General features: G+C 34.5%; 2 protein-coding genes across 2 annotated transcripts; both read left to right on the top strand.

The window, feature by feature from the left end:
• The first annotated feature begins 3,843 nt into the window (after window positions 1–3,843).
• On the top strand, window positions 3,844–4,589 carry LOC136800437 (small ribosomal subunit protein uS9-like). Its single transcript, XM_067057095.1, has 2 exons — window positions 3,844–3,935; window positions 4,084–4,589. Exon 2 carries the CDS (start codon window positions 4,100–4,102, stop codon window positions 4,535–4,537), a length of 438 nt encoding a protein of 145 aa, XP_066913196.1. The 5' UTR covers window positions 3,844–3,935; window positions 4,084–4,099; the 3' UTR covers window positions 4,538–4,589.
• An 883-nt stretch (window positions 4,590–5,472) lies between these two features.
• LOC136800436 (ubiquinone biosynthesis monooxygenase COQ6, mitochondrial-like) lies at window positions 5,473–17,966 on the top strand. Its single transcript, XM_067057094.1, has 10 exons — window positions 5,473–5,658; window positions 6,460–6,597; window positions 6,734–6,792; window positions 7,788–7,973; window positions 12,111–12,173; window positions 14,950–15,117; window positions 15,270–15,456; window positions 15,687–15,932; window positions 16,171–16,337; window positions 17,825–17,966. Exons 1-10 carry the CDS (start codon window positions 5,511–5,513, stop codon window positions 17,852–17,854), a joined length of 1,392 nt encoding a protein of 463 aa, XP_066913195.1. The 5' UTR covers window positions 5,473–5,510; the 3' UTR covers window positions 17,855–17,966.
• Window positions 17,967–18,421: the final 455 nt, after the last annotated feature.

The raw sequence follows: 18,421 nt of genomic DNA, 5'->3' as shown, positions 1-18,421 counted from the left end.
ATCCTTTAGGAGTTGGATCGTTTATAAAATTAAATGTTCACGATGTCAGTCGTGCTATGTTGACTTTACTTGTCGACATTTGATCACACGAATAAAGGAACATTGTTCACCAAGGGCACCTGTCTCTATTCACATGAATGTTTGCGCACGAGAACTTTCTATCGATGATGTCGAGATGATTGCATCATCCGCCATCTCAGAAGAATATCTAATGACTCTTGAGGCTTTGTTAATCAATCAATTAAAACCAAAATTAAACACTAGGGACGAATACAAAAGTCATGCGTTGACATTAAAATTTTAATTGTTTATAATTGTTTTATTCATCTCTTGAGACTTCATTTTATGTCTCAACAGATAGGGTTTTCTAGGGAAAAAATGTTTTCTTAGGTATTCATTTGCAATTTGTTTTAGATGAGGAAGGAGTGTTTGTAGATATGTTTATAAAAAAAATTTTTTTAACGGATTTTTAATTCTTGTTTTTATTGATTTTAGACCTGAGGATGATCGTAAGATCGAAATATATATTGTCACAAAAAACAAAATGTCACCATTGTTGGCTCATTTTGAATATCTTCTAAAGACATTTGTAAAACTTAAGTTTCTTGCCATTTTCCATCAAAAACAATCGAAAACATTACTACTTCCCAAAGCTGGAGACCAGAGCAAATGATCTTCCTTGATGAGGGCGCCCTTTTAGATCTATTTTTAACTCATTTAAAATGGTGGACAGAGTTGCAAGTGCTTTCGATTATTGGGAACAATTGAAAATAATTTTGAAAATGTATTCTCTATAAAGGAGGAGGGCGAGATACAGAATTATTTATATTTGGTCGCCACAAGAGGGTATAGTACCAAATTTCAGCCACACTGAAGGAGATGGCACTGTAAAAGGTGGTGTCTCGTCTTCAACTACAAGCCGTCATGGTCGAAAATGCCAACTACGAACAATCGAACAAAGTAGCTTTTGCAAATTTATTTGTGAGAGCTTAGCTGTACAGGGTCCAAAACTCTTCAACAGTATTCCCTCTGACATACGAAATATCACTGACTGTTCAAAAGATTCATTCAAGAAACGACTCGATAAATATCTGTGCTTTATACCCGACGAACCTCACACTACTTCGCGACAAAAAAGATTGGCTGAATCAAATGCTGTTTTCGATCAAATTACAGGTGTTGGGCTCAACGAGCTGGACAGATGAATATCATCAAATCAAACTGAAGTATACTGAAGTATAAAGTATAAGTAATGATAAAGGCGCCCGCCGCTTCGAGGGTGTCAATGCCAAAACGCCCAATATGATCAGCCAACAGGAGGCAAGTTTGTTGCCGCGCTAGTTACGTCATGCACTCCACCGTAGTGAAAGAAAGCACAAACAACATTTCACAATTATAAGAATATCTTATGTGCTTTAATTCGCGCCTCAGATTGTTTTTTATCGGTCAGTGTAAACTGCAGGTTACAGATTACAGGTTACAGGTCACAGGTCCCAGGTCAGTGTTGACAGTTACTTTAAAACACAAAGAAAATGTTTGAAAAACAGTTGTTAATGTCAAAAATATAATTCCAAAGGTATTTTATTGATCTAGAACTATTTTAAAGCTAAAAATCTACCCACATGCTTACCATGTGATTTCGCGTTTTATGCCGTGTATAACACGGACCTGTAATACTTGTATTATGTATTACATCTATATCACACATGTAAAAAAATTATCTTTTCAATGTTATACGCATCATGTTACGTATGTTATATATATACAAAGAATAAAGAAATATTTGAATATCGATCTCACCTTTGCTTTAAACAGCCCCCTAACAGGAAAATAGCTATTTCACAATCACTATGTCATATCTCATTTTATCTCCTGCATCACCTTTGGTATCAGTTCCGGAAATTGCATAGATCCAAATGTTGCAAAATTCTGCAGCGTTGCGTTTTTTTGCAACGATTCGCTCAGCGTGCGCACCAACTACCTTCAGTGGATAAATTTTGGCGTGGATTTAATTTGGCGATTGGCCAAAATACAATTTTTGTCGGGGATTTAATTTGGCGATAGATCAATTTCGTAAAATTTGGCGGGGATTTAATTTGGCGAATTGGAAATTTTGTCACACTGAAATGGGTGAAAATTACTCAAAAATATACTAAAAAGTTGTGATTTTCACATAATTCTCTTTTTGTTAAATTTGGCGGGGATGAAATTTCATCCCCGCCAAAACTTGGAGAGTGTCCCCAAGTTTCCAGGTTGGATTTTTCATTGGATTTTATCTAATTTCCAACTAAGAAATCTTAAAATTTCCAACCTTGGAAATGGAAATTTTCTTCCTGTGCTAGCAGCGCAGCAGGACTTCTGAATTTCAGCAACTGCACTAAAAAAAAAAGCTTTACACAGTAGCTATTCTTCTATTGATAGATCCCATACTTCAGATCAGATCCACCAGGATAGATATATAACAAGAAAACTTAGTTTAATCAATTTGATCATCCCATAGATATATAATATTTTCTCTTTGAAAACTTGGCCTCTGATACTCAGGTCAGGGTATATTTTCAGGGAATGTCGGTTCTAGCGACAATTTTCTCACTCAGACCTGTTGAACCCGACTTGGGATGCGGTCATGGCCATTGCGTGTAAAGCCCGAAGGGCTAGAGTTCAATCTCTAACCTTTTTCAGGCAAGAAAAAGTGAAGCCTTAAAAAATGCGCCATATTTTTGACGACAGGTTGAATCTAGCTATTCCTTTGTTTACGGTTGATATTTTTTTCGAGATTTAGCGGTAAATTTTAGTTTCAATCTGTCATTTGTGTAAAAACCAGGCGAGCCGATCAAGGCCGCGCAACTTTAGTAGGATTTGTTGGCTTCAAATCCTACCAAAGAGATTGACTTCTAGCCCTTCGGGCTTATACTTCATTGGTCATGGCGTTCTAATTCTATGGATGCGGCTCATCGAAGGCCGACTATCATTCCTCTCCGATATTATCTGCTATTCCGATGGCGGATTGGCGGCCGCCCACGCTAAAGCTCTAAAGGGAGCGGGCCAATTTCCCATCGGAGAGGAATGATAGTCGGACGCTGATGCGCTGCATCCTCAGTCGGCTTCAACAGTCCTTGCCCGTAAAGGTAGAAATATTTCGGTTGGACCCACCCACCAATCCCCAAAAACGGGGGCTGGGTTACCAGACCTCCCGCTGCAAAATTCTTGACGCGGTCTCGCAAAATTCCGTAATGTAAACCTTCCAGAGATGTTGAAAATTTTCCCGACCTTCAGAGCTTTAGCGTGTCGGATGAAAATTTCACCATCTGGGGGTGCCAGATAATCTCCGATGGGAAATTGGCCCGCTCCTTAGCTTTGCTTTAGAGCTTTTACCGTGGGCAGCCGCGCCAATCCGGCCGCCATCGAAATATCAGATAAAACTACATTATCAATCTAATCTAGACATTGAAAAATATTATTAAAATTTTAGATACTGTAGTAAATAGTTTTGTGTAAAATTCATTTCACTTTTATTTTTTTCCGTAAATTTAAATGTACATGAATATAAGAATAAACATCGCTGAAAAAGGGGATGGGTGAAAAGACAGAGATGTCTTCTTTTATCTTCTGCGAATGTTTTTAGCTCTTAAGGATAGGATTTTTATTTTATTTTAAATCGTTATATCATATCATTAATATTTGCATCGTGTATATTTTAAGGCAAAGTTATTATCGTATATAAAAAAAAAATTACGCTCCTATCTACGGACTAATACAATACGCCCTTCCGCCATGTAACGATTAATTTACCGCCCTCTACCCTTATCTTACTACCGGCTTCATAAAATCGCCGGGCGATTTGCAAGGCTGCCGGGCATTTCGAATGTTTTGACTTGATGTCTCAAATATACAGACGCTCGATTACCCAGTCCTTTACTCATTGATCTTGGAAGGTAAAGATGGAGAATTTTAAATTAGAATTCACTTTTTTGTGTTTATCCATAAATATATTTTGCATCAAAGACATTTGTTGGAAATAATTTTTGTTTTCTGGTTCATGGATCCTTCCCTTATCATACCTTGGTTTTAATTTCACTTTAGGAGCGAGAGATCAAAAATGGTTGCCAAAGCACCAACCTCAGTACAAGTCTTCGGACGAAAGAAGGAAGCAACAGCCGTTGCCCATTGCAAAAGAGGTCGTGGTATGATCCGAGTCAATGGACGTCCTTTAGACCTTGTTGAACCAGTCACATTAAGAATGAAAGTCCAGGAACCAGTCCTTTTACTTGGCAAAGATCGATTTGCTGGCATTGATATTCGCATTCGTGTTCGTGGTGGTGGTCAAACAGCTCAATTATATGCCATCAGACAAGCCATTTCCAAAGCCATCGTTGCATATTATCAAAAGTTTGTTGATGAAGCTTCCAAGAAAGAAATCAAAAGTCTCTTAGCCAGATATGATAGATCCTTGTTGGTTGCTGATCCAAGACATTGTGAAGCCAAGAAGTTTGGTGGACCTGGTGCCCGTGCTCGCTTCCAAAAATCTTATCGATAGATGGATTTTCAGGAATTTATATAGCCAGAAAGATCATTGGTTTCTATCAAAACTACTGTTTCATTTTTTTTTCCTGTGGGGTGTGAAATGGTTGTAATACCAGGCCAATTACTTAGAAGAATGGAGTTCATGTTTACTGACCACTTTCCCAATTTAGGGAACCATGTTTTCGTACAACCTTGCCAAGACAACAGACTTTCGAAAGCATGAGAAACTTTTTACCCTGAGACCACTTTGTCTATTTGGGAGATGAAATAGGTTATTTGCGATTTGCCAGTAATGGGTTTTGTTTCCAGTGTTAAAACATTCTGTCTGTAGAAAAGAGTTTTTGGTCAAATGACCCACAAAATCAGAGATTGATATAACTTTTCTTCTGTTGAAATACACCGTTTAGGAGTGTTGACTGCGCACGCGTCCAAACAATTTTCCATTGTTTTGATTTTAATGACCGCTCTTTCCCGCGTAAAAAATGGTAGGTAAAATTCCGGTTCTCGTAAGGAAACCTAGCATAGAAACGGTAGGTAAAGAACTGCTTTTAATCATAACTTCTTTTCCTCCAGATGAATTTTTGTGAAATTTTCAGGAGCGATTCATAAAATTATCATTGATATCATGTTCAAATATTTAAATCACTCTCTTTAAAGGAAAGAAAAAAATTGGCAATGTTTACATTCCTCTAACCTTCCACAGTACTAAAGTGCGCATTTTTACCTACCGTTTTCACGGTGGAGATAGCGAGACTCCTAAACAGTATATTCACAAAATCTATTTGCCACATAATATGATACAGTAAACACTTTATTCCTATATCAAATCAGTATGAACTTTTACCTCAAAAATTACAGTCTTGGTGCAGGTTGTTTTATTTGATTTTGCATTAATAAATGAATAATTGCATCCATGTAACTGTTGGTTTGTTGTGAAATATTTGTTGCTTTTCTTTTTTCATCCTTAGTGAAAAAAATTATTTACAATGAGTGGGAAACTACTAACTCAAAAGATTTCAAACTGTTCAAAATGCTCATACTCAAGAAATATATCTTCTGTGAATGGTGCCAAATTTGCAGACATTGTAATTTCTGGAGGTGGAATGGTTGGAACTGCTATGGCCTGTGCTTTAGGTATGTGGTAATTAAGAGCATGACTTTATTCATGAGTTAATCATTCTATCCATTTATTCTTAAGTAGATAATTTTTTGCATGGACAAAGTTTCACTTATTTTCAACTAAGTCAGGGTTCGAATTATAAATTTTAGGAGCTTCGCTATTTTTCCGAGCGAAGCGAGGTGTAACAGAGGAGCGCCGCAGGCTAAATTTTTTCACTGTTTGCGAAACATTTTTAGTATTTTGCGATGTTGTTTGGAAGAAAATGCGAAAGTATCTTCAATTCATTTCTCGAGAAAAGCGAAGTTAGATTTGAAGTAAGAGATTATAGACAAAGCAAAGTATAGTGAAGTTTTGAAGTAACGAGTTTTAGATAAAGCAATGGATAAACGAGTGAATAAAGTTGCGAGTTTATAAAGCAATAGATAAACGAATGAATGAAGTAGCAAATTGACAAGTTGATAAAGCAATAGATAGACGAATGAATAAAGTAGCGAAGTGGCAAGTTTATAAAGCAATAGATAAACAAATGTGTGTAGCAAAATAGGCGTTTTCTTATAATTTTTTAACTTCGCATTTTTGAGTTGGGAAATCTTTTTGGGTCGCTAAATCTAAAATTCACTTCGCATTTTGCGAAGTGCGAAGCTATAATTCGAACCCTGTAAGTTTTGGCAAAAATCCTGGTTAAAAATTTTTAATGAGTACTAACTCTAACCAAGCGAAATTGATATCAATACTAATTTTGATAGGTTTGAATCAGCATTTTTACTGCGTTTATTTAAGGCTTTCTTTATCAAATAAATGTTTTTTCTCTGCAGGAAAACTTGAAAGCTTCAATGACAGGAAGGTTATCCTATTGGAAACATCTAAGGAGGCTGAAAAACATGATTGGTCTCAGAAGCCATACGAAAACAGGGTTTCGGCAATCACTCCAGGATCAAGTTCATTTCTTAGAGGTGAATTATATTACTTAACTTTACAACATTTCATATTAGCATTTAAAATTTTCCAGACTATCAATTTACTAAGTTGCATAGCCCTTTAAAAAATAACAAACAGCTTGTATTATAGTGGAACAATTTTCAACTTCAGATATTGGTGTTTGGGATAGAGTGACGAGAAAAAGATGCAATCCATTCAACTCAATGCAGGTAATTGTTTTGGAAACCAAAATCTTCATGGGTCCAGGCCATATTTTAGAAAGGCAGGGCAGTGTCTGTTGGTGGTCAAAAAGGGCACTTTTTCTTGTGTTCTTGGGGTCTTTACTGAGGTAAAACAAGTCTTTTCAAGGTTTTTGGTAAGTCTTTTTGGATGAAATTTGGCACACAAGATCCTTGTCATACAGTGTCATAAGGTAACTTTTGACAGAAATTATTTTGATGGTTTCACTCTTACCCAAAGTAAGCAAATGCCAAAAATCTCCTTTGTTCTCATAAATAACTATCGTATTCTAACAAAGGCTTCAGAAAAATATCCTTACGTTAAAAATGCCTATTTTATCATCCTAAATATTCAAAAAATTATGGTTTAAAACTACATATTTGACATAAGGGTAAATTTGTATTGGAAATGTGTAATTTTTTGAAATTAAATTTAGGAATTTACAGGAATTTTTTCAGGAGCTATTAATACTAGTTTCATCCCCTAGCAAAAAATAGCCCTCCCCCCAGTATCTATCTATCTATCTATATTACAAGTATCAAAAGGTCCTAAGACCCATTATCCATACATACAAATTATAAGATTGTATAAAAATAAAAAGTAAATAACCTATGTAATTTTTTTGCACTAATAGAGGACACAAAGAAATAGCTTGAGTAGGCTAGATTAGAGAAATGGCTAGAGTAGGCTGAATTAGAGTATCAGTAGTGGCAGAACAACCAGCAAAGCTAGGAAGGTGAGCAACAAGATGCCAAACAAAAACAAAAGAGGGACAAGTAGGGTTGAGGACATGGTCAAGAGTTTGAGCCCAAATGACGTTAAAAACTTTGGGGCAGGTCTGAGACTTAAAACTTGTCCCATTTGGCTGAAATTTCTATATCAATCCTACAATTGGGCCTACAAGTGACTTAGAAGTTACTGATGTTGAGCCGGTGCAGTTAGCATGCTTAACATGGGTATTGACTTAAATTTAAATTTTTTTCAGGTTTGGGAAGGTTGTGGAAATGGATCAATTTCTTTTGATTCCAGTGACATTGGTAGTCCTTATATCTCACACATAGTGGAAAATAATGCTATCATTGAAAGTTGTGGAGAACAAGCAAAAGAATGCAAATCTGTTGAAATGATGTATCAAACAAGACTGACAAATTATGCTGCACCAGACTCTTCGGTAAGAATGAATTATTGTCACTGTATGAAAAATCTTGAATGAACTATACCTACATAAAATTTGGCTTTTTGGTCTCTTTTTGCCCTAATTCTAGAACTTTCGCATTTTTTTAGAAAATTTACAGAATATATCATGATGTAAATTAATCCATTTTAAGGCAGCAGATATTTGGGCAGAATACTGTTGGTTACAAACAGAGTTCAATAAATAACTGCAATATGAACATCAAAGGGTTTAACTTTTTTTCATTGCTTTTCAATATCGGTGGAATTAAGGCTCTTTGCTTACAACCACTCAATTTATTTGTTAATTTATGACTGAAGGCCTTCTTGTGTTAGGTGAATTGTAGTCATTTTAAAATTTAGAAAGGCAGTGTTAGCTAGAGCTGGGAAAGGGCATTTCTTTATGTTGCTTATTCGTGAAAGACTGCTGATATAATTTTTCATATTTTAGGCAGGGCACCATCTTATCACTGCTCTGAAGAACCTTAACCTTTACCACGCCGAGGCCGTAAATTTACGTTCTAATATATAGCCGAGGCCGTAAATATATGTTTTTCATGGGGTGTTAAGAAAACACCTACTTTCGATTTTAACTGTCAAAACAAACTGGAAAATCAGGCAAAATATTATTTTGGAAATTATGAGCTCATTGATTGCTGTAACTAACTTTTTATGTTTATTTAGTAGAAAATGGTTTGTTTTATTGGTTGGAAATGTTATGTATTGCTTGTTTGTAGTTTAGTCAGTGTTTGAGGTAAGTTTCTGCCTCCTTATTCTTTAGTATGACGGTACATTAAGGGTGAGGACTGGAGGCTTGTCGGCCGTCATCGACCGTCACCGAAACCCAAGTTAAGGCTTCTGATAAGGCTGCAAAGAGTTTCAAAGTGTATATACTATGTTATTTCTATTGCTTTCATGCTGGTTGATGATAGGAAAGTCATTTTTAGCTGTTTTTAGTGATATTTCCCATAAAAATTACCTCAAGGGGCCTCTGCCTTACGTGCCTCTGATTTACGTGGAAATTTTCTCGAAAACCAAGGTTTTCTAAAAATGAATTCTGCCTTTTCTAGTAAAGGTATGATTGTGATTTTTTGGCTAGCAGTTGTAGTTATAATGGTGGAAACAATGAGCCAGAAAATTATGGTATCGCAAATGTTCTCCCCACTTTTTTTTTAACCGGAACTTAAAATTTTGAAAAATATGACAAATTGCGTTTTTAATTTTTTTCAACTCTAAGGCAGAAGACTACTGTGTCACCATTGATAGAGGAAAATCCTTTATTTTAACATATTTAGAAAGCAGGATAGTTGGGCTTTCCAGAATGGGCTTATTTTTTTGAATCGGTTTAGTAGATCAAAAGTTATGACGGAAAGCGTAAAACTGTCATTTTTCCCAAAAAGACAAGGCGTGCACGGGGTGAAGTTCCCAAAGAGAAGGCGTGGTAAAGGTTAAAAAATATTGTCTAGTCAATGTGCTCAAAATTCTGCTATAGTCTATATAATAGTCTCGTATTGGCTGTAGTTTGCAAAACATTTTGAACTAAAAAGGTTTTATTTGTGATGTAAATGTTTTCCATCGGGTTAAAAGATTTCCCCAACATGAGTATAAAGCAGCTATTTGGGCAGAATACTATTGGTTACAAATAGGGAGTTCAATAAATAACTGCAATATTATTTTGTCAGATTTGGGCAATGCCAGTTTCAGTAATTGGTTCCTGTTCCCAAAGAAAACTTACACTTTTCTATTTCTCTAGCTCTAAGGGGCCTTACAGGTCCAATATCTTATGATACTCTTTTTGACGATGTCACTCATTATGCCCAAAATGAGCATAAACCAAAAATTCCCTTTGTTCTTTTAAAATATTATTTTATCCTAAATATTCAATAAATTACGGTTCAAACATATATTTAACACAAAAATAAATTTGTACTGGAAGAAATGTAATTTTATTGCCATCTTAGGCAAGACCAATTTAATTTGTTGTTCTACAGGCCCGACCGACCCTATTTTTGCTAAAATCAAAAAAATAATATCGAATTTCCACTACAATATATTTTACACACTAGTTATTTGTAACAATCAAACTTGAATAAAGCTGAAAATTAATTCAAGAAATTTAAAAATCATAAAAAGCATTCCATACACTAAAATTTTATTATTATCTTCATCGAAGATAAAAAACAAAGTGAATTTTTGATCCAGATACTTTTTGGAAAACATTTTCTCAGTACCTTACAAACCCTGATAAATGAAAAATCTATTCTTATTTTGCCGACCGACCCATATTTTTCTAACGATTTGTCCGTAGAACAACAAATTAAATTGGTCTCGCCTTACTGTCACAAATGTTATCGTGCTGAATGTCTAAAAGGTGGTGTCAAAATTTCTTTTATTTTGAAGCTATGTAATTGTAAGGAACTTTCAGAAAATTTATATCAAAAGCTTTATTATTTTAGGAGCTATAACCATTAATTTCACCACCAAACAGAAAAAGCTCCCCCCCCCAACAGTTCAAATAGGGTTAAAACGGGTTTTCACCTGTAATAGAGGCTTTTGTTTATAATTGAAACTTCTGTCACATTTCTTTCTTTAAAGGTTCAAAAACAGTTATCATAGTTCCAGATAGTTCTAAACATGAATTACAAAGCAGCTATTTGGGCAGAATACTATTGGTCACAAATAGGTAGTTCAATAAATAACTGCAATATTATTTTGTTAGATTTGGGCAATGCCAGTTTCAGTAACTGGTTCTAATTCCCAAAGAAAACTTACATATTTAAAAAAAATTGGTTTATTGAGCTCTTTCTCCAAAGAGGCATTACCTTGTGAAATTATCCAAACTGTATTACAGCTGAAATCTTTCTTATTTCTGCTTGCAATTATATACATAGATATTATTGAAAATTTAAAGTTATCTTGTAAGTTACAAAGCAAGTCAACACTCTGTGTCTGGGTCTTGTAGTTCCCAGGTTCAATTTTTCATCTTGCTAGACTAAATCTCACATAACCAAGTACATTTGTTTTCTGTAGCAATATTGTACAAATAGTAGTGAAAACATCTGCTGTTCTGTAACATTAACTTTCTGCCTGTTTTACCTTTTAAAACCCTATTCATACTAGGCTTTTAGGGCAGTTCAAAACTGGGGGGGGGGCTCTTCCTGTACTACCCCTTAACTTTTGATCTAATGGGTTTTTTGAATGAAATTTGAAACACAAGATCCCTGTCATATAAGGTAACTCTTGACAAAAGTTTTTTGATGACATCACTCATCATGCTCAAAGTGAACAAAAACAAAAGTTTCCTTTGTTCTTATAAAAAGCTATTTTATTCTAAAAAAGGCTTTAGAAAAAAGTTGCCTGAGTTTAAAATGCTTTTTTTATCCTAAATATTTAATAAATTACGGTTTAAACAATATATTTGACATAAAAAATAAATTTGTATTGGAAATGTGTCAATTTTTGTGACACCTTACCGTCAAAAATGCTATCATGCTCAAGGTGTGAAAATTCTCAGGTGTCAAATTCTTCTTTTTTTTTGAAGCTAAATAAAAGTTTGGAATTTACAGAAAATTTCATGGCAGTTATTATTTCAGGAGCTATCACCAATAATTTGACCTTGGAACAGAAAGATCCCCCCTCCCTAGGTCGAATAGGTAGGGTTAAAGAAAATTTAGTGCATTTGGGTTGGCCGATTTACCTGAAATCTGCTATATTAAAAGCTACTACCAAATTTTCATGTCCATCCGTCAAGTTTAATTTATTTTCAGTCTTTCTAATTCAGATTTATTTGCGTCGGCAAAAGCCAAATTTATGTAATAGCCAAATGCTGACGCAAATTAGAATGGCTGATTTTGTATATTTCCAATTTCTTGCTATTTCAGGCCCCAAAACAGGTTCAAAACATGAGTTAAAAAGCAGCTATTTGGGCAGAATACTATTGGTTACAAATAGGTAGTTCAATAAATAACTGCAATATTATTTTGTCAGATTTGGGTAAGACCAGTTTCAGTAACTGGTTCTTGTTCCCAAAGAAAACTAACATTTTAATGCTCATTTTTCTTTGTCTCCATGATAAGGCCTTGTATATGTCTGTAAAAGTTTCCCAAAAAATAAGTTATTACATTTTACAATTTAGGCTTCTGAAAAATTGGTTACCTTAGAAGCAAGCAATGGTGAGAAGATTGCAACTAAACTCCTTGTAAGTGACACCTCTCTTATTTTCATCCTACAATTAACTCCTGATTAGATTAACATAAATTTGAAGTGAACAAAGTTTGAGGTGGTTTTAAATTACTTTATGCAGGTGGGGGGTCGGTAGTAAAATCTCAGACATATATGAGCAGTAATAGGATTTTTACGAATTTTTACATACCACCACCCAGACTCTGGGAAGAGGTGTTTTACTACCCTTGTAGCAGCTTGTAGTAAAATTTGTACAATTTGTCATTGAGCAGCGTTGAGACCACCTATTTTTTGGTTGCTTGTCGGACTGATTTTAGAAATTTTAAAATATTTTACTTTTTTATATTGACAAAAAATTTTAAGATTTTTTCAGAAAAGTCATCCAAAAAATTAAAAGAATTGCAAAACAGTCAAAATTTGCTAATTTTACCAGTTTTAACCACAGATATCTGTAAAGCCCTTTAGGCAACTTTAAGCTTTCTCCAGCAAAAAAAGTGAAGCAAAAATTTGACTTTTTAAATTTCGTGCCGATGGATAGGATCTAGCATTTTAATTGTTTTCGGAGCGCGAGATAAAAAAAGTAGGCGGCAAACGCTATTTCACATCTCTCAAACTGGTGAAATTGCATATTTTATCAAATCTAGCCCTTCGGGCTTTACAGATCTGTGGTTTTAACTACCCAGGTAGTAAAAAAAATTTCAACATTTAACACATAGATACCACCCATTTCAGTACCCTGGGTAGTAAAACTAGTCATAGCTTTCACTAAATGCCCCCACATAAAGATCATTTCATGCACTTATAAAGCTTTAATGCTTTAAATATTAAACATTAAAAAATAATCAGGAATAATTGATTGATTTAATTATTGATTGATTGGTTGATTGATTGATTGATTGATTTATTGATTGATTGAGGCGTTTGCTTGAAAAAAAATTCAGACGTACAGTCGAGAAAAGTTAAAATGCGCCTAAATTTCTTTTCAAGTGCATAGTCCTTTTTCATAATGCAATCTTTTCTCCAAGCTGATCGCAGCGCAGACAATGAAGAGACGTGCCTTTAGGAAGCTAGACTTTTTGAGTTTATAGCTAGCGATATACTTTCCCTTTATGGTGTTTCTGTATGACTGTCTGTGTACCTAGTCTAACCACCGTTAAATGCCTTCGGGAAGGTCTCCTAACTGGAGCGTAAGTTATTTAGGCTATCACAACTGCATGAAAAAGTTTAACGTGCGCATGTAAAGTTTAACGAGTAAACAAACTTTTTTCAGGTTTTTGAAAAAGATTTACCACACTGAAAAGACGTAAAAACACTCTAAGTGAGGTAAATTATTTTGAAGACCCAAAAGAAAAAGTCAACCACGTTTGGATTCAACTTTATGCGTACATTCATCTTTTTTGTATTTTGCCGGTTGTTTTACTAAGTTAAGAAGGACTTTCTCGAGTTACGACCATATGATAGTATTTAAAGCTCAAGAAGCCCTATAAACACGTAAACAATAAAGGTAGTTATCAATAAAATGACAGACAAAAATAAATTAGAGTTTGAACAAAAATATCAAATGTACATTTGAAAACTTAAGCAAATTTCTTTAAAGATTCTGGAAAAAGAATTGAAATCATTGCTGAAGTGAACTTCTGACTAAATTACAGTAGTTAGTATTCAGTTTCAAAGACAAGAAACAAAATCTGACATACAAAACACTTTTTCTAGTCAATGAATCAGCTCATCATCATCATAACCAGTCTGCCATTTTGTTTGTTTTGATTTGCACAAGTAATATTGTAATTCGTGTTATATCATACACTGTTTTGATTTGCATTTATAACACTCGCTTCAGCTTTTCAAAGCCAAATCAAAACTAAAATTGTAATATGTAATAATGATAATACCATATAACGTAATATGAAAATATGTATACTACCGTCCCGAAAAAAAACCGAACATTTACGGAAGAGACTAACTACGGATATGCTTACGCGACAACAAAACAATTTGCAAAATTTTGAGATTCCAGTCCAATATCTATGCGTGAAACTATGAGAGCCTCCTCGTCGCTACGCTCCTGCGGGGGCAATTATTTTTCGATTTTTCGTCACACCACCACCGAGTAAACCTCTTATGTCTGAGATTTTACTACCGAAACACCCCCCCCCTGCTTTATGTAAGCCCAACTTTTGCTATTCTCTTTGGCAATAACAGCTTGTAAAAGGTTGTACACCTTAATTAACTGCATGGAATGATTCGAATATAAACCTTTCTTAACTTATCTTCATAGTGAACTTTTGTGCAATTACACTAATTTTATGAAATTTGTTTGCAAGATAACACTCTGTGCCTGGGTGTCTTGGTTTCCAGGTTCAATTTTTCGTCTTGCTAGATAAAGTATCACAAAACCAAAAGCAATCGCCTTTTTATAGCAATTTGCTTAAATTATAGTGAAGCCATCCATGTTATAGTTATTAAGTTCTGACTGCTCGTTTGAGTGGTCTTTTTAGCATGCTTTACAAAACCATGTGTTCATAATGACAACTAGAAACTCGAAAAACATACATCCATTCATATCCATTCATCATGATCAGTCCTATTGTCTAAATAGATTTTTGAAGCAGCTGCCTCACTTTAATCAGCTTAATTTTTATAGGGCTAATTTTTTTAAGTCATGAGATTCAGTTTAACAATGTGGTGGTATGAAATGAGTACTATTTAGAGTTTTTTTTGCTGTTGACAAGAAAAGTTTAATATTGCATCTCCCATCTTTATTTCTGAAAATTTTTTAATTTTTTTTTCAGGTAGCAGCTGATGGTTTCAACTCTTTCATTAGAACCAATTCTGGAATCAAAACAATTGATTATGATTATGGACAGTCAGCTGTTGTAGCGACAATCAAAGTCAAGACGCTTCCTAATAAAACTGCTTGGCAACGATACTTGACAAATGGCCCTGTGGCCCTCTTGCCGGTAGGTATTTTTCGATCCTTCCTTAAAGGGGAATCCTAACCTGTGTATATCCGTCCGTCTGTCTGTTATTAAATTTTTTAGAGTGATTTTTCACCACTATTTGCTTTAATCAGCCAATGATTTTGAAATCAACTAAATCTTTATTTCTACAGCTATCTGATGAATGGAGTAGTTTAGTTTGGTCAACTTCAAAGGATAAAGCAAAAGAACTGATGCAGCTTTCTGATAGTGAATTTATCGAAAATCTCAATGAAGCTTTCACCAAACCTAACAACTCCCTTATCCCTGTCAATGCACTTTCTGACTTTATGAAAAATGTAATGTCAACAATACAGCCAGGTAAGCTCATTTCAAGACGCTAAATCTTTTTCAACCTGTCACTAAACAAAGTATCCTACGCTTGGTTGAACAACCGAATAACAAGCAAGCGAATCTTTAAGAGAAGCCGCCTTACTCGGAATAACTGGAAGTTTTGAATATTTTGGTATTTAGTAATAAATAGCGTTAAAAGGGAAGTCTTTCATAAAATCATGTGATTTATCTCTAACTTCTCTGATTCTCTGTTACAGGGAAGTATGCTAGCAACGTATCACACAAAGTACCCATGCCAATTGATATTCTACCGCAAAGCAGGGGAATGTTTCCTCTAGGAATGAAGCACTCCACGTATTACGTCAAATCAAGAATAGCGCTAATAGGAGACTCAGCCCACAGGATTCATCCAATGGCTGGCCAAGGTGTCAATTTGGGTTTTGGAGATGTAAAATCTTTGGTTGAAAATATCGACAACTCGTGCAGACTTGGAAGAGATTTCGGTATGTTGCTGTCCTTGAACTGTTACGTCAGTAGCTTGTCACGAATGTGTTACTCCAAGCGGTTTCGTGATTACGTGATAGGGATTTTTTTTGCAGCGTGATTGCGTGATGAGAGGTCAAATTGTGATTTGAAAGATTTTTGCTGATTAACGTGATCGTTATTGAAGAAAAAATCGTGTGATAACGTGATCAGAGTTACCGCTCGCGAATAATTTCATATACACCTTCTATTCATCAGGAGCACTTGAAAACCTACTACCTTACGAAACGGAACGTCAACGCCATGTTCTTTCAATTATCGGAGCAATCAATGGATTGAATATGTTGTTTTCTACGGATGCTTTCCCTGTCGTTTTCGCACGTACCCTTGGACTCACCATGACCGATTCTGTTTCAAATATAAAGGTAAATATTTTCCTGTACTTGTGCAAATCTAAGGCGAAAGACAAGTAGAGATGTTTTTGCTTTTTCGTTATTCTCTTTAAATAGACCTTTCCCGAAACCCACTTAAATATTAACTTCTGTAAAATGTAAATTTTGATTAATCTAATATCACAGTTCAATTTTTTTTTGTCTAATGAGAAATCCCTGAAAACTTTGTTCTGTTCGGTCTACTAAAGTCTGTCTTAAAATAATTTGCAGCTGGAGACAAAAATGGCTGTAACTTTTGATAGAATTCGAATCAAGTTGCGATTTTGTGCTCGTTAAAAAGATATTCATGAGTGGAATATTATGAAGTAAACAATTTTGAAAAAAAAAGGAAAATGAAAAATGAAGAAGAAAGAATCAATTTCTTGTAGAAATGTGGTATAACTACCATTTTCACAGGAGTGATTTTTCAATCTTTGACCATCATCACTGTGAAAAAAAATTTCAAAAAATATTCATTCAATCAAAAGATATCAAACAAAGTTTATTGCTGGTTGACTCTATAAAGTAGTAAACAACAACAAAAAAACCACCTGCAATAAACTTTTTTTGATATCTTTTGAATGAATACTTTTGAAAAAAAATCTTCACAGTGATGATGATCTAAGATTGAGTCACTCCTGTGAAAATGGTAATCAAACCACATTTCTACAAGAAGTTGATTTTTTCATTTTCCTTTTTTTTTTTTCTCAAATTTTTTACTTGGTAATATTCCACCCACGATATCTTTTTAACGAGTACAAAATCGCAACTTGATTCGAATTCTATCAAAAGTTACAGCCATTTTTTTCTCCAGCTGCAAATTATTTTGAGACAGACTTTAGATCAAAAGATATTATTTCACTTTCGTTTTTTACAAAATTCCTCATATTTTGTAAGCTTCCGATTATTTTCCATACCCCGCCTCGTTTTCATGTAAATATGATTTTTTAAACCTTTATTGTGAAGCAATGAGAAATGCTTTCGATTTGAAATTTTCACAAGATACGAACTTCTAGGCTACTTCATATCTTTCTTCGTTTCGAGAGTAAAACTCCTACTCTTCGGGATATGAGCACTGCTCTTGTTTTGAATATTGAATTTCTCCGGATACATCGCATGCGCACTGAGGTTTAAAAGAAACAATAGAGTTTCGAAACCTAAGCCAATCAGCTGTGTTTTAAACAATCTTTTATTTGAAATCTCTATTGATAAACATCTTTTGTTAAAGTTTTCTGTTATGTTTAAACCTATTGATAAGCGAACTCCCGGTGGGGGTCACTAGTGGCAACCTATAGCAGTGCCTATAGACCAAGAGTAAGGCCTAAAAGCCTGGATCTGTCTATTGTGTAGATTACGAACTTCCTGTTAAAGAAAATATCTTTTGGAGATGACGTCATAAAATTGATCACGTGATAGATTTCTCAAAGCTCAAAATATGACAATTTATGATAACTTTAAATCATTAATCGATTTTATTACAGGAGCAGATCATACGTCATGCAATGAGATGATCGTAGCTAACGAATGATTCTTGTACATATTGTAAATAATTTGAATTTAAAGTTTAAATGAGAGATGTATTTTAGATAATAAAATTGAAGAAAAAATAATTATTAACTGTCATCCCCTTCGAATCTCCTTGGTATGGTTTAAAGCCTAAGATTGAAACTAAAATTTACACCCAAATTTCGAAAAAGATATCACTCGAAAACAAAGGAAGCACTAGATTTAGTCCGTCGTCAAAAATATAAGGCTTTACTTATTCTTGCCTGAGAAAGGTTAAAGATTCGATTCTAGCCTTACGGGCTTATACACGTTTTTTTTATTAGAACACCTAAAATTTGGCTGAGCCTGAATGTGCTTATTTTTTAGCAATTTCAGCCTAAAATGTTCTTAAATGCGTTCTTAATTTTTCAGACTACTCTAAATCGACAATAAGATACAAAATAAAGAGCACTTGATTAAATGCGTTCTTAATTTTTCAGACTACTCTAAATCGACAATATGATACAAAATAAAGAGCACTTGAATTTGGCAAAATTTGGACAATATTTGACTCTCGACTTTTGAAGATCCAC

Source organism: Clytia hemisphaerica, unplaced genomic scaffold, assembly GCF_902728285.1.
Source record: "Clytia hemisphaerica strain Z4C2 unplaced genomic scaffold, Clytia hemisphaerica genome assembly, whole genome shotgun sequence".
In the NCBI taxonomy this organism is placed as follows: Eukaryota; Metazoa; Cnidaria; class Hydrozoa; order Leptothecata; family Clytiidae; genus Clytia; species Clytia hemisphaerica.
The sequence above is the reverse complement of the archived record's forward strand: the minus strand, read 5'-3'. Positions and strand labels throughout refer to the sequence as shown.

Coding starts and splice junctions, on each gene's coding strand:
- LOC136800437 (XM_067057095.1), top strand. CDS start 4,100: ATGGTTGCCAAAGCACCAACCTCAGTACAAGTCTTCGGACGAAAGAAG.
- LOC136800436 (XM_067057094.1), top strand. CDS start 5,511: ATGAGTGGGAAACTACTAACTCAAAAGATTTCAAACTGTTCAAAATGC. Junction 6,598..6,733: donor ATCAAGTTCATTTCTTAGAG/GTGAATTATATT, acceptor TTTCAACTTCAG/ATATTGGTGTTTGGGATAGA. Junction 15,933..16,170: donor CAGACTTGGAAGAGATTTCG/GTATGTTGCTGT, acceptor TCTATTCATCAG/GAGCACTTGAAAACCTACTA.